Genomic DNA, 16,439 nt, shown 5'->3' on the forward strand with positions numbered 1-16,439 from the left:
CGGGATGCTCCCTCTCCCCTTCACTTTTCCAACCCTTCCCCTCTGTCAATATTCCCTACCCTCCGTGCGCACCAGGAGTCAGTGTGTGGTACCTCCACGAGGGTCTCCCTGTGTCCCCAGGAGATCACCGGGAAAATCTGGTGATCGTTCGCCTGCTTCCTCCGCACGCAACATGGGCTTATTTGGAGCAGTGAGAAGGAAAAGTCAGATGACAGCTGGTGTCAAGCTGGTGCCACCCCTCCTCCAAAACCCATCTTGCTTCGCCTAGAAATCCAAGTTTCTGATTCCAAGGTCCTGGAGGAACCCCATCAGCACAGGGTTACACATACTCCATATTGTCAAGAAGTACCTGAGCACATGCAGCAGCACTGGAGATCCCCTTGGGCCCCAGAGAAGCACTGGGTGTCAGGGATACTGCTTCCTGAGATGGGCACATGGAGACGCTTCCATTCTGCCTCGGACAAAGGCAATAGAGGGCCCTGAGCTATGTCCCTGTCAGCTAGTAAGCCCAGACATAACCAAAGATACCCCACCCCCGCCCATGACTGCCTTGACCTTCATGAGGCCAGGCTTCTTGGAGAAGCTGGGCCAACTCTTTTTATTTCCTCTGAATTCAGAAATTCAGATAAAGGGCTTTAAGCTTCAGCACTAGGCTTTCCAGAAGTGAGTGTCACAGAACAGTCTGAAGTATGACCTGCACCATGAACCCCTCATGGGACCTCTCGGCCAAATTAATTTTGACATGAACAAACAGCCCAAGAAAAGGCCCGCTTTGATTTCCGTATGTCACTACATCTTATGAAATACAGAAAAGTAGTTTGTGAGCAAGTGCTCTCCCTAGCGTGGAAGCCAGCGGCGGTCCTCATCCTGTTCCTCACAGGACAATTTGAATACAGGTGTTTCCTTTCTTAAAATACGTATACATTTTTTGCTACCTTCAGTATATATAATTTTATTATAGGTCAATTAAAATTTTTCTAAAACTTAAAAAAGAAAAAACCAATCCAATGTCCTAGGGAAGACAGACATGTTAAAAAAATTACAATGCTATTTTTTGTAAGGTATGAAAGTCCATGATTTTCCATTATACCTTGTGGCTTAACAGAACTTGTTCTCACTAAAAATCACCATCAGAGGCTTTTATATCCTCGGAATAACCCAATTACAGAAAGCTAGCAGGGCTTTCTTCAAGACACTTCTAAAGAACTGCAACTTCCAGGGGCGACAGTATCAACCTCCGCGTTGGAACCACTGTTTCCATTCCCAGAGAGCTGATGTGGGCCTCTCATGGAAAATAGGTGAACACCTGTCCGGAATCAGGTCACAGCACTAATCACACACAGCACAGGGTTGCACACACTGACTCTTGGGTGATGGCAGTGAACAGTGGGCTTCTCTCTGCATATGCTTATCTCTCTGAGGTGGTCGAAGCAGCTACTTTACGTAGCGCCCTCCTGTATGGGGAGGTGGTTTTTGCCTGTAATGGCCTTGCCCAAATTGGCCAGCAACTTGGTATCCATGACCTTGCCCCAGGAGCCTGGCCAGCCACCCCTCATCCAAAACCCATCTCACTTCACCTATAGATCCAACTTTCTGATTCCCAGGTCTTAGAGGAACCTCTTGTCTAGGGTTTTAGAGGTGGAATGATAGTCTGATTGTAGGATCAGCAGGGTGTGTGCTCTAGAAAGGATATCAGAAAGTTCTCCACACCTATAAGGTATAAGGTATAGAGGTGGAGAAATAGGAATTGTGTCTGATGTCCTGATGTCCTCGCAGATGTGGATTATCAGTCAGGATAGGACAGGTTATGCTGCAGGAACAAACGGCTGCAGACTCTCCTGGGGCACTGAAATAACAAGATTTGTTTGTCATTCCCACCACATGTCCTCGGATTGGCTGTGGCTCATGTTTTCTCTTCACCAGGTGCCAGGCTAGTGAAACATGCTTGATCCAGAACACTGTTGATTCTGTGACAGATGGGAAAGACCTGGTGAACCATGCCTGGCTCTTCAAGCTTCTGCCCTGATAGGACACATGTCACTTGTACCCACATTTCATCAGTCAGAGGAAGTCACATGGCCAAGCTGGCATCATAGAGAAGGATGTGTGAATAGGATATGTTCTACCACCACGCAGTCCATGTGGCACTTGTGTTGGCCTCCTTGGGTTCCCCTGAGATTCTGAACCATGTTGCTTTTTCTAGAAAATAAGACTTCCTCTACGTCTCTAAAGGTACAGCTGCTTCTGTCTGATTCCCTGCTACATTCTCATGACGGTGCCTGGCATACGTTAGACGTCACACAAACGTTTGCTGGCAGAGTGTGCAATTGGCGTTGCTGACAGTGAGAACATTCTGTAGAATGAAGCCTGTGTCCCTGATTACACTGCTGTTCCCCCTGAGACCCTCCCACTTGTTCCTGCCCCTGCCCCTGCCCATGCCTTCAAGTAAACTCTAGAAGGTGTTACCTGAGGGCTCCACATCAGTCACCCTTCCATGGGCCCCTTGAAGGGCTAAGCACCCCCATGGTCTCACCAAGGCCATCCAAAGCAGAATATAAACCTGTCAGTTAAGAATTCTAGACAGCAACTGCTACCCTTGCTCCCATGTGGGCTTTCACACGGCAGTGCACCATGAAATCTGCCTCATTCATCTTGTCCTGTTTGCTGGCTCAAGTGGCTTCCCCTACCCAGGAGGATCCAGGAACCCTCACCTCGGGTTCCAAGTTCCCAGCACTTGAGCTGCAGCTGCTGTGCCCCAGGCCGGTGTGAATGCTCAGCAGCCCGGTGGCCCCAGGGGGGATTCCAAAGGAGCATCTTACATACACCCTGGTGTGCAGATGGTGCCGCTCTACCTCCGCAAGTGATGCATCCTGTTTACCCACTGCTTTCCCCAGGGATCCCTGGGGAGGAGAGAGGCAGGAAAACCTTCGAGAGAGTAAATCTCTCTCAGTTTGTTTAAGGGTACCAAGAAATGAACTACAATCTGTTAAGCTTGTCGAAGTCTGCACCATCTGGTTAAAGGCAGCTTGATGCTTGCTGGCAGGCAACATCTGTGGCTAGGGAGGATGGCCCGCTGCCCCCTCTCTGGGAAGACAAAGGAGCTGCACAGTGATGGCTTTGCCAGGGCACTTGTCATCCTTGGCGTGCCTCTCTGTGGAAGCAGCAGCCTGTGTAGGGGGGTGGGGTCCCAGGAGACTAGTCTGTACTCAGCAGTTAGCTGGCCCATCTCTGGGACATACTACCTACAGTGTGGTAGAAAGAGTGACCCTCAGAGTAGAGCCTGCCTCTAACTAGCCATATGACTGTGCAATCTGGGTCCAGTCATTTCCCTCTGTGGCCTCAGTTCCGTGTCTGCCAAATGAGCAGGAGGTGATAAGATCTGCCTCCAGGCCCATGAGGTGGTGCAGTGGGGTGCATTGCTTTGGAGCTGGGAAGTCCTGACGATGGCCTGCTCACCAGCCAGCTGAGGTCCTGGGCTCTCCCAGCCTCAGGTTTCTTATCTGTAAACCAGAATCTGATAGTACTCATCACACACACGAATAACTGAGAAAAAGCTTGTGAGGCTCTTAACTCAGGCCTGGCACCCACTGGGTGCCCAGTGAAAAGTTCATAAGAAAAGAGTGAAGGTCTATAACTATAAAGAAATAAAATTCTGTGCACATCTATATAGACACATCTGTACACATCACTATTATAGACATATCTATAATCCCAGCCAGGGCTGGGTTATTTTGTAAGCACCAGTTCTGCCCCCCAGCCTCCCTGTGAAGTCCTCCTGATCACCCCATGCACTCTTTGCTCCATGCCACCCTCACTTTCACTCCATCCAAACCTTTGGGGGAAATTCACAATCAATTCTTCACTAACATGAAGCATTAAAGACAGTGTGAATTCTACAAAACTGCAAACCCTTAACGAGGAGAAGGACCCTGCAGTGTTGGATGGTCAAGTCCACATCCCTGTATGGAGGCCTGGTCTCTATAAAAGGTGGCAAAGCTGGCCTCGCCAGCTGCCATCTCTGCCCTGGGCTCTGCTAGACTGTATTGGTGCCATAGGCTCAAGGTAGACCCCAGAGCACTCAGCCTGTATCTCTCTGACCGTGCTAGATTTCAGGAACCAGACTACTCCAAGTGTGTCCAGTCACTGGCTATCTTCACGCTAGCAAAGACTGGTGTCAGACCCTATGTACTTCACGGATCAAAGAAGTTGTGGCTGTATTGTATTCTAGGAGTGCTAAGAAAATTAATTTTTTCCCAAAATTCATATGCCTCCCACTCCCAAACCACCCATAAATCTGTACCTGCTTTGACTTTAATAGACGCTCTTACAGATACCTGTGGAGGATGGTATCAAAGGAGGATGAAGGCTTTGTTGGTTATAAAACCTTAGTGTGAAAAGTAGTTTATCAGGTAAGGGGCATGGATAGCAATCAAGGATCTAGGAGCAGGGCATGAGAGCAGGAAGTATGAGGAGAGGGGTAAGGCATGGACAGGGCTGGATGGGCAGGCTCACCTGACCACTGAGTGCAGTGCCAGCAGCATCTCCTGGGGGCCCTGGGAGGGAAGATAGACCATGGTAAACATTAACTTAGTGCCTACTATGTGTATTTGCAGCACCAGGCAAAATCCCTAGGAAATACCAACAAAAATAACACCACTAACTCTGTCCACACTTCCCCATGAACTTGGATGGGGAGACCTGAGTCTCCACCTTCTCAGACACCACAGTGCCAGAGGCCTCTCCCAGGGTGAAACTCCCAGGGTGCTTAGCAGAACATCTGGGCTCTAACAATAAATAGTTTTCTCATGGCGTAACCTTTAATTCCAAGCTGACAGGTACAGACCTGATGATCGGTTCCAAAACTGGAGGAAAAACTGTCTGACTTGAACATTTTCAAAGAATTACCTTGGTTGCTAATAAGGCACATTGCAGAGGGAGTTTCGAATTTTAACTGTAGTGGATTTTTGGTAGCCACTGACTTTGAAAGTCTAACCCTAAGAGAGATGAGCCTCTGATATACAGAGGCCAAAACTCCAGTAATGATGGGCAAAGAGCAGGTAATACACACCTGCACTGTCCGTTAGACCCATCAGAGTTGTGATGGCTGGTCAGTGCCATGCAGGAGGGAGCCCCATGCCCACCGACCCCCAGCACAAGGCACAGCTTACAATCCTCCGCTCTCATTACTTGAAAATAAGAAGAAGCTCCTGGCTCACCTTCTTTCGTGAGAGCCTGGGTCCTGCTCTTGTGTGGAATGGAGCTGTGCATTTCAGCCTCCAGGGAGAGTCAACAGAGGCCCAAGGATCCTCCTAGCAGGGCAGTCCAGTCTTCCTGCCAAGCCAGCCGGGCCCTCTTCCATCAGCTCTCTGCAAAGCTGTGGAGTGCTTCTCCTGATACGCTCCCACTGCTTCAAGTTAACTCCTCTTGCCTTAGTCTGAAATAATAGTAGTAGCAGAAATAATGATGCTACTGATATGATAATGATACTGATGTCGATGATAATGTTACAGCAAACACTGTGTGGGCCTTCATCACACAGGGAGTGTGCTGCTGCCACAGGCCCCAGTGCACTATCTCATTCAGTCCTCTCGACTCACAGGGAAGAGAAAATACAGAGTGAGAAAGCTTGGGCCTTATAGTTACAAAACTAGCAAATCAGGCCACAAGGTGTCAAGTTCAGGTTTTGCTGACCTGTGTTCTCAACCACTGTAGTGACCTCGACATATGGTTGTAGAAAAGTGTGATGCATACAGAGTGATGAGTGCACGGTCCTCCTTGTGAGAGCAGGAGCTAGAACATTCCCAAATCATGGCCCTGACCATGCTAGGCCAACTTGTTTGCTCTGAGCTTCCCCAGGTCAGGGACTGTGTCTGACTCACCTTCATGTGGCCAGCCCCTAGCAGGGGTCTTGGTACATGATCTGTGCATAACAGATGGCTGACAGGTTAATGAATGATGGGTGCCTGAAGGAGTCTGTCTGTCCAAGTCGAACCCCAGCCTTCTCTAGTAACCCTCATTGCTAATAAAAGACCCAAGAGCCCTCCCAACTCTGCTTTTTCTTGCACTCTCTCTTGCCATATACAGTACTTTTACCTGTAGTTACTGATACCTCCCAATCTGACCATAAGCAACCTGGGGGCTGCCATGGGATTTGGCACTTCCTTCCCCAAGTCACTTAGCTCAGGACTAGGCACAGACCTCCCTGAATAAGTTCACTGAGTAGTTCATCAGAAGGTGAGAACAACTGTGTAGTGAGGAATGACCCTTTGTCCTTTCTGTCCCACCCCCTGCAGGAGCCTCCTCTGGCATCATTGACCTCTTGCCATCCCCCAGTGCTGCCACCAACTGGACCACAGGACTGCTGGTGGACAGCAGTGAGATGATCTTCAAGTTTGACGGCAGGCAGGGTGCCAAGATCCCTGATGGGATTGTGCCCAAGAACCTCACGGACCAGTTCACTATCACCATGTGGATGAAGCACGGCCCCAGCCCGGGCGTGAGAGCCGAGAAGGAAACCATCCTCTGCAACTCAGACAAAACCGGTGAGTCTGCAGCCCAGCCTCCTGCCCCTCCTCCGAGTGGCCACCTCCTGTGTCAGGGCTGGTTGAGCAGGGACAAAGCGGTAGACTGAGAGGAGCCTAGGGGAGGTATTCTGGTCTCTAGTGTCCTGGCTGATGACTTGTCGGGCTCAGCATAGACCAGGGGTACGAAAGGCAGAAGCAGAGACACACACACAAAGAAGGTGAAAACCAGAATTGGCGGTTTCCAGACTGGGTTCCTCAGAGCCCCAGCATTTCCAGAAGTGCCTTTGGGCTGCTATAGGTGAGGGAGGGATTGGGAAGGAGTATTTGTCCCCACTTCAAGGAAAGAGGCTCCACCTTTACTGTACAACATATAGCAAGTTTTCTTAAAGCTTTCTTTTGAATAAGGTCCTGCTAATTTAATAGTAGTTTGAACATCACTGCCGTGCGTAATAATGATAGCCAACATTTGTGAGGCATTTTCGTCATGCTGAGACCACACAAGCAGTTCACAGCTAAGTGGGTAAAAGTGCCCCACGGCTTATTAGCTATGTGACCTGGGGGAAGTTGTCCAACCTCTCTGTTCCTCACTTTGCTTCTCTGTAAAATGACCATAGAGTTTTTGTGAGGGTGAAATGACTTAATATCCAGGAAGGGCTTAGATCGGTGCCTGGCATAGAGGACTTGTGGTTTCTGTTAGCTGTCACTAACTTAAACAGTTTCTCGTATCTCTACAAATAATTCGGAAAAGCATTATTGTTATTCCCACTTTAAAGAGAAAAACACATCCCTGAGAGGTTAAGTGATTTGTCACAAGTACTTAGGCAACTAGTAAGTTTCATACCTAACTGGACAGTCGGCACAGATACACCGAGGTCCAGATCCTATGCTCTTGTCACTACCCCCACAGGGACACAGGCATGCACGAATACCCGGAGATCTCACCCAAATTTTACAATACCATTTTTAATTATAATCCCACAATTTACCATTTCAAATACTACTTGAAAAAGATACCCCAAATAAATAACAACTATAGTAGATAAGATAGTAAAAAGACAATATAAAAAAATGGCTGACAGGTCAGCCCCTGCAGTGTGACAGCTAAGGTGCCTATCTCAGCTTGACCACTTCTGAAGGTGGGACCTTTGAGGAGTTGCTAACTCCTCTCTCTGAGCCTCAGTTTACCCATATGTAAAAGGGGGCAAACGAACATGAGATAAAGTGGAAAATCCACTCGCAGCACCAGAGAGATAATCAGGACTCCTTTAATTTTCTTGATGTTCTTCTTATCATTATCATTATTACTCTGGTTTTATTCCTCATTATGCTGCAAGAACCCCCCACATTCCCCGTTGCAACTGACATGTACAGAAAGTGTTAATGTACTTTGGGGATATGGTAACTGAGTCAGAGTTGCCTGGCTTTCTCTGTATAGGGGTCAGCACCAACAGGTTTTTCCTTGGTGCGTCACACAAGAAGGATCGTAGACCTGCATGAGGTGGCACTCAGGTTTGGAACTGGGTTTGATGCCAAGCCCATGCAGTGCCTGGCTGGGAGAGGAGGAATTGGAATGTGCAAGTCGAGTGGCTGGCCCAGGATTATACAGCTGATAAGTGAAAAAAAAAACAGGATTGGCGAGAGGCTGAGGCAGGAGAATCAACTGAACCCAGGAGTTTGAGATTGCTATGAGCGAGGCTGATACCCCAGCATTCTAGCCTGGGTAACAGAAAAACAGGATTAGACACAGCTCAATAGATCAGAATCTCAAGGGGGTCCCTGTTGAGGAGCCATAGTTGACACCTCCACATTGGCAATCATGCCTCACTGTCATCCCAGCACTCTCCAAACAGGCACTCAGCCCCCCTAAATTGTCAGGACCTCGGGCTGTTCAGCTTTGGCCTTTGTACAAAACAACACTTTACAAATTACCTCAAAATTGGCACAGAGGAGGTGGAAAGATTTTTCTCTAACTTTGCTGATTTAAAAAAGAAAAATCTATAAATACCTCATCCTAAATTTAAAAAGAAAAATTAGGAATAAGTTAAAGCTTGATTAGGGCTTTTTATATTAGCAATTTTTTAAGCAATTAAAGCAACCTGTGTTTATAGCAGAAACATGAAAATCACAGAAAAGCATAACAGAGAATACATAAATCACCTAAAATTTTCACACATGGGGAGATATTTTCTGACAACATTCGGTACATTTCATACAGTGTTATTTTTACTTCTATGTGTATGTAAAACATCCTTACAATTGTCAATCTAGTTTTGTAATTCCCTATAATACTATTATGTTATCAGTTTCCTTAACATAATATTTAATCCAGATCATTTCTCCACGTGATTGGATATTTTTAGCAACTATGAATTATATGGCAGTTTAAAACTCTGCCGTGTGGATTTCTCATACTTCATTTAACTGACTGTTTTTTGTTAGATATTTAGATTGTCTCTTCTCAAATGCAGATTAAACAATGCTATCATGAGTATTATGGACACTTCTGATTATTTGCTGAGCAGAAGTTTAATTACTGATTCGTGAAATGTTAAGTGTTAAGAAAGCTATTGGTGTGAATTCTTCAAATCGCCCTTCATGAAGATTGTACTCATCTCTGTCCAGTACACTAAGTAAAATTTATGAAGGGGCCAATCATGAAGTAATTTGTAAACAACCGGATAACAAAACTGATAGTCAGCAAAGGCTAGGTGCAGGGGAGAGAAACAGAAAAAAATTGAGAGAGAGAGAGAGAGAGACAGAAAGAGAAGTAGGGTGCCACTCTCACCACTACCAGCAATGAAAAATATGTCCAAATGGCCAACCCTCTGCCCCCTGGTTTTCTTTCACATCGTTGTCCTTACGTGAGTCTGGAGAGGGGGAAAGCTCACTGTGCCCAGACATTCAGAGGCCACGGATTCTTGTATCATTTGTTACTTTCATTTTCAATCACAGAATAGAAAGTTAGAATAGATTTGCACACAGAAGACTTTTGTTGCCCGGAACAGAAGGTGTCATGTTTCACTCCTGACCACATTCCATTTGCTGGAACTGGGCCACATTACCCTTGGTCACCATGGGGAGGCTGTGACATGAGTTTATCCATGTGTCTAGGAGCAAAGAAAACCGGGTTCAGTGAACACACAGCAGTGTCTCCCCCGTGGGGACATCTCATGGGGCCCTTGTGCCCTCTCTGACCCCACCTTTACCTCTTTATTCCCCGTGTGAGCAATGCTGTCCTCCGTTACCTTTCACGGCCCCTCCTCAGCCCCTGCCCTGGCTCAGCAATCCCTCCTGCACACACATCTGCTTCTGCTGCTGGGATCCCCACTCCGGTCATGCAGCCATCTTTCTATCTCTGAGTTTAATGACTGATAAGTCTTACTCACAAGGCTTTCCAAAAGAGAGGACTAACTGTCCAGCAGTCACCAAGTGAAAGAGGCAGAGATGTGAGCTTGGTAGGAAGTGCTTGGCAGGTGTCCACGACTGCCAGGAAAGGAAGGCACACTTCCGGAGCTGCCTGGAAAACGGCTCAGAAGGATGGAGGTTACTTTCTGTAGAGAGGAGTGGGGACCTTACTCTCTGTTGTCAGTTGGCTGAGTTACAGACACTCTTAGGTCTGCTCCAGGCTGGCGTCAGAGCACAGTCCAGGAGAATCCTGGGAAAGTTGGACTCATCTCCCTAGGAGTTTAGGGTACGTGAAAACCAAGGTCTGACTCTTGCCCAAGTTGTCTGAAGTCTGGAGTTGCCTCACTGGTAAGGGGAGGAGAGAGGGGCAGAGGGGAGAGCAGGTTCCCTACTACAATTCTGCAGGACATGGGCATTATTCTCATTTTTGTGAGCCAAACAGGCATCCCAAAATGTGCAAATCTACATCCCAGAGGGCTGCACACCAAGAAGAGAGATCCCAGCAGCGGGAGCAGATTACTAAGAGACAGCAGGGGCTGAGGAGGCAAGGCCAACTGGAATTAGGATCTTTCACACCTGGAAGGAAGAGGCAACAGTGGGATTGGGGCAGGCACACGTCCCAGCCATCCAGAGAAGGACTGTGTCATATCAGTTCCTATATAAAGATTTACAGTAAGGCCATCCTGACTAGGAGTGTGGGAAATGAGGGAAATAATGTGAAGACCCCTTCAGAGACTCTCCAAACTTTGACCCACGCGCCCATCAAGAGCCATATGTAAACACCTGCCACCACAGAGGACTTTCTACATCCATGAGAAAATGAAAAACTCCTCCAGCTGGTCAGAGAGACTTTATGCTTCTGTTCCACTCATCTGCCTTTGTCTACCTCCGAGCATGATTATATGATGATAATATGAAACATGAAGAATGAAAGACGTAACCTCATCCTTTCCCTATTGTTGGGTCAAAACTGATCAGATGGGGAGGGGCATATCTTTTAAGGTGAGAGTGACTGATGTTTGATTCGAAGCCTTGAAGACTATTCTAATATCTAAAAGTGATCAGAGGTTTGGGGATTTGCCAGAGATAAGAACAAAGAGAAGGGAAGAAAATTTCAACAAGGAACACCTAATGACGGGAAAGGAAATGAAGTTGATTCCTAAGCAAATCACATCATCAGTGCATTAAAGAAGCTGGGTCCCCTGTCACGTTGTTGACACCGGGAACCCAGAGAAATGAAGGTACAGGGAGGGAGAAGCTGCTGAGGCCAGAAGATGTTCTAGCACAGTGAGGTCTGCTGTTTCATTCCCCTTATTCCAACTCCTCACCCCCAACCTCTCCTGATTCCAAATAAAACTAGAGACAAAACTCTTTTCTTTCTTTTTTTTGAGACAGAGTCTATGTTGCCCTTGGTAGAGTGCTGTGGTGTCACAGTTCACAGCAACTTCCAACTCTTGGGCTTAAGTGATTCTCTTATCTCAGACTCCCAAGTAGCTGGGACTATAGGCACCTGCCACAATGCCTGGCTATTTGTTTGTTGTTGTTGTCATTGTTGTTTAGCAGGCTCTGGGCCAGATTCAAACCTACCAGCTTGGGTGCATTGTGGCCAGCACCCTAAACGCCAAGCATAGGTGCCGAGCTGCAAAACTTCTTTATGTTTTTTCCAATAGTCATCAACAGAAACTACAGAAAATCAATTATCCAATGAGTAGGGGGACAAGAAATATGTAGTAAAATCCCCATGACCAGGCAAGGGGAGGGGGATTGCCAACTCAGAAGCCGAGCTGTCACCTAGACACCAGTCCACCACACTTGGCACTTGACCTCTCCACTTCCTGCCACTCTTCAGTTATGTTCTCAAGAATGGCGACGCTTTACTGAAAATGGCATCTGACTCTGCCTGTATTGTCATCATCATGAGGCAGCACAAAAGTCCTTATGTAACACTTACTGAACATCTGTCCGGGGCAGATGCTTCCCACACATCCCCTTGCTGTATCAATTAAAATGTTTCAGCTATGACAAATGGGAAGTGCAGATTGAAGTGGTACCTGATAACCAAAAACTCAAAATAGTAAAGAGAATATGGCTTTCTTCTAACTGAAAATATCCAGGGATCTGATGGCTCATAAAGTTATCATCAAGGTGGAATGGCTGAAGCCCGGCCCTGTCACTCGGTTTCTCAGATCAGTGTTCATACTGCACCCACTTTATTATAGCAAATGAGGCTGCAGCAGCTCCACGCTTCCCAATTGTATAACATTTCTGAGGGAAATAGAGTGTCTCTTCTATTTCTTTCTGCTAAAAGAGAAATGGGCTCTTTTCCAGAACCACTCAAAAGAGCACTCATATCACTGGCCTGAACTGAGTCACCTGCCAATTCCTGACAGAAGCCCCGAGGCCTGGAAAATGGCCTACACTGCTGACGTTGGACATGTGTCCTGAGCCAGTCCCCATGGCAGGGGACACGCATGAGTCTGTTGGCCAGGATCAATCAGGGCCTACCCCAGAAGTGGAATTGTATTGATTCCTCCCACCCAAACTTCATAGGTGAGATGTTTGGGAATTGGTCACAGTATTCTATCCTTATAGCACAATAGGATAATCCAGCATCCCTGCCATGACACAGCTGAGGAAACTGAGGCTCTCCCAATACCACCCAAAGGTACAGCTCCACCCAAGGTCTCGCTGAATCTAGGGCCCATGTTCTTCCCACTACACATCGTCACCTGCCCATTCACCCAACATTTATGGAACATGTTCCTGGTAGGTTTCTGAGTGTACTATCGTGTAAAATGTGAGTTCTCTAAGTTCAAAAGAATAGCCCCTCGGGTGGCACCTGTGGCTCAAAGGAGTAGGGCGCCGGCCCCTTATGCCAAAGGTGGCAGGTTCAAACCCAGCGCTGGCCAAAAACTGCAAAAAAAAAAAAAAATAGCTCCTCTCTGCCAAATGGTCTTGTGGCTACAGGTATCATGGCTGAAATCCACAACATAAAATTTCCTAAGCAAAAAGGAAAGTTTTCATATCAGGGGAAGCAAAGTTCCCATTGATTGTCTTTGTATGGGGAGGGATATTTATTCATTGCTTCGGAGAATCACAGAACTATGTCAATTGCTGGAAAATCAATCTCTCACCTCTCCCTGGCAGCTAAAAGTGAGGCAGCTTCTCTTCGTATAGATTAGGGAGAGACAGGAGACATGCTCTGTGGTCACTGCTGTCAAGTCTGATGAATAAAATAAAAGTCCAGAATTGAGGAGAAACCACTGTGTTAAAGGAACCCAGAGCGGCAGATGTGAGTGGGCAGAGAGCCCCCTCAACCCTCTTAGGATCATTTGTAACCAAAAATAAAGAGCTTGTTAACCTAAGTAATTTTTACCCTGGGTCTGCTTGGTATCTGAATGTGAGTTATGTTGGTACTTAAAGACCCAGTGGCTTCTCAGCAGCAGTTCTGCTGTGGGTTATCCTGAGTCTTCCTCCCCCAATTCAGGGAGCTCCACCATCTATGTTCCAAACAATCATCAGTACCCAGGGGAAATGCGGGGAGTGGAATACACATTCCTTTGTCCCCTGAGCTGTACTAAGTGACACAGCAGGCAGAGTCTTTGGTGGCGACTGACACAGGGATTCTGTCACTCCTCAAATCCTCATTCCGCTTTTCAGAGATGAACCGGCATCACTACGCTCTGTACGTGCACAACTGCCGCCTCGTCTTCCTCTTGCGGAAGGACTTCGACCAGGCCGACACCTTCCGCCCGGCTGAGTTCCACTGGAAGCTGGACCAGGTATGGTGCCCCTCAAACCTGCCCTACTCTCACCTTTGCAGGGATGATCAGCTTGATCCAGAGGTGACAGCAGTGGGGAGAACACTCAAGGTTTAAGCCACTTGCTGGTTTTTTAAAAAGTCAACTCAGGGAAACACACAGCATCTTAAAAATTGGATGGACGCTGCCTCCTTAAAGCCGGAGGGAAGTGGGGAAGACTTTTCCCAGCTGGGATACTGCAGGGCAGTGGACCTGTCCACGTGGCTCAGGTCTACCCAACCCACGCTGAGTTCATGGTTCTCCTGAGTCCCAGGCCCAGTTTATGATTGCTGTTACCTTGTCTTATGTTATGAGTGCTCTTCATCTCCCCTTTAGTGCTCTACTACCTCCTCTGGTGACAAGAAGTGGAGAACAGGGACACAGAGCACTGTGAGAAGTGCATGTTCTTTTTTGCAATGGGAAAATTTGTGACTCACTCCAAAGCCTCTTGACTTTCAATCACAAGGGCCACTGCGTCATACTTGCCAATGACAAAGCAAGTGTCTGGCTTGAATGCAAAGCTTTGAAGGGTCTGTTTCCAAGTGTTGTGCATCACTGAGATGGCAGAGATAGAGCCCACCTGTCTAGGTGGTTGTGCCACCAGGAGGTGTCTCTACAACAAGCCTAGAGTCGGCCTTCACTTAGATTCAAAAGGGGCCAGGGGCTAATTTTTAGAAAGCATTTTCAATTATCAAGGAGATTACCAGCAGTCAGGGAAGAGGATTAAAGATTGGACGCTGCTTAATGAAGCAGATGAAAAAATACCCATTCCATGACTCTTCCCACCTGGGACCCCAGGATCTTGTTTTGTTTAGCCTGAGCCGAGTGCTCCTGCAACCCTCAGGCTTCTTCTTTTCTCTGCCTCACCTGGCCCGGGGCTATTTCAGAATCCTTTCCCTTCTCCCTCCTGCCAATCATCTCTACCCTATCCTCTCCCTACACCACCTGAGTCCCAGCCCCCAGGAGACTGATCTCAGAGTGCTACTGGGAAATATTCTGAGGGGAACTAATTCCCATCCCTCCTGAGATGGGGATGATTGCTGCCCACTCCGTCCCCACAGAACTACACATATCTGCTCTTTAAAGATTCAGCAACCCCAGGGACCTCCCTCTGATGAAACTTCAGGCAACATAACAAGATTAAGGATGCCAGGATGCCATGCTGGTGTGAGAGATGTTGGCGGGAGCCCAGTGGCAACTGCCTGATCCACTGCCCGTAAATCTCATCCTGCTGGATCCCAGGATTCTAAAAACACGTCATCTGGATTAGTGTATGTTCCTCTGAGTTAGGAATTCTGGATCTTGCAGGAACTGGGAAACCTCGGCGTTGTTTATTTTATTTCTCAGCAACCTCTCAGCTATGTCCTAATGTACCATATGGCTTTTATCGGATGTTGTAAGATATATAGCACAAATTTAAGTAAATTAAAATAAATGCCGTAGTGTGAGATATTTTAAAATAAGAACATTGCTATCCTGGTTGAGATAATTCTAGATACCCTGTGGCATTTTCTGAGATGGGACTGAGAAGCACTGATGCAGCAAATGAAGTCACGGGGTTGGAAATTAAAAATAGGTGAAGAAGGAATTCTGGTTCCCTAGATAAAGTGTATAGTGAATATAGCAGTTCTGAAATCTATTCCTGACGTGGTAAGTTTAGAAAGGGCTAGATTCACTGAACACCTTCCAAACTACTCTAATCTCCTCGACTACCATTTATTGACGCCTGCTCTGTGCCAGGCATGCTGCGCGTGGGAGGCCACTCCCTCATCTCTGCTGGTCCTTCCCTGTGGATAAAACAAGGCAAGAGACCCAGGTCCAGAGCTTGCTCAAGGTCAGACAGCAAACCATGGCTCAGATCTGCCCTTTCTATTAGGCCATACTGCTTCTTTGACAGACTTGCTAATTAAAAACTTTTTAAGTTTACATTTTTATTTATTTTTGTATATCTTTTTATGACTAATATGAGGGTACATGTGTTAGGTAAAGTCCAAGTCGTAGGGGTGTCTTTCACCCAGGAAGTATGTCACATACCCTCTCATTATTCCTGCTGGAAGGGTCCTGCTTACCCTCCTCTCCTCCTTCACCCCTTTTCAGATTTAATTGAGCCTGTCTTTCCTGTGAGCACATTGCTGTTAAACTACAACTTTCAAAATAGCATTGAGCATATGTGGTGTTTGTTTTTCCATTCTTGGGATACTTTACTTTAGAGAGGATTCTCCACATCCATCCCAGTTGTAACGAAGGACACAAAGTCTCCATCTGTTCCATAGCTGAATGGTGTTCCATGGTATACATATACCACAATCTATCAATCCATTCCTGTGTTGAGGGGCACCTGGATTGTTCCCACACCTATGCCATTGTAAATCGGACTGCTATAAACATTCAAGTGCACGTGTCCTTATGATAAAATGACTTTTTTTCTTTTAGGTACATTCCTAGTAATGGGATTGCAAGATCAAGTGGAAGGTCTATTTTTAGTTCTTTAAGGAATCTCCATTCTTCTTTCCATAAAGTCTGTACAAGTTTGCTGTCCTGACAACAGTGCTGAAGTGTTCTCTTCTCTCCATACCTATGCCAGCACCCCACTGCTTTGGGACTTTGTAATGTTGGCCGTGCTCTCTGGGGTTATGTGATAGCTCAAAGTGGTTTTGATTTGCATTTCTCTAATAATTAGAGAAAGTAAGCATTTTTTCATGCCATTTGT

At 46.8% G+C, this 16,439-nt stretch overlaps 1 protein-coding gene across 1 annotated transcript in view; it reads left to right on the plus strand.

Moving 5' to 3' along the window:
* The window catches only part of CLSTN2 (calsyntenin 2), a 591,031-nt gene that overhangs the window by 495,208 nt on the left and 79,384 nt on the right, over positions 1-16,439 (plus strand). Inside the window, exons 7-8 of the mRNA XM_012804937.1 lie at positions 6,294-6,542; positions 13,590-13,711. Coding sequence (XP_012660391.1) covers positions 6,294-6,542; positions 13,590-13,711 — 371 coding nt within the window. The remainder of the gene's footprint in view (positions 1-6,293; positions 6,543-13,589; positions 13,712-16,439) is intronic.

Source organism: Otolemur garnettii, unplaced genomic scaffold (assembly GCF_000181295.1).
Source record: "Otolemur garnettii isolate 467f Iridium unplaced genomic scaffold, OtoGar3 scaffold00032, whole genome shotgun sequence".
In the NCBI taxonomy this organism is placed as follows: Eukaryota; Metazoa; Chordata; class Mammalia; order Primates; family Galagidae; genus Otolemur; species Otolemur garnettii.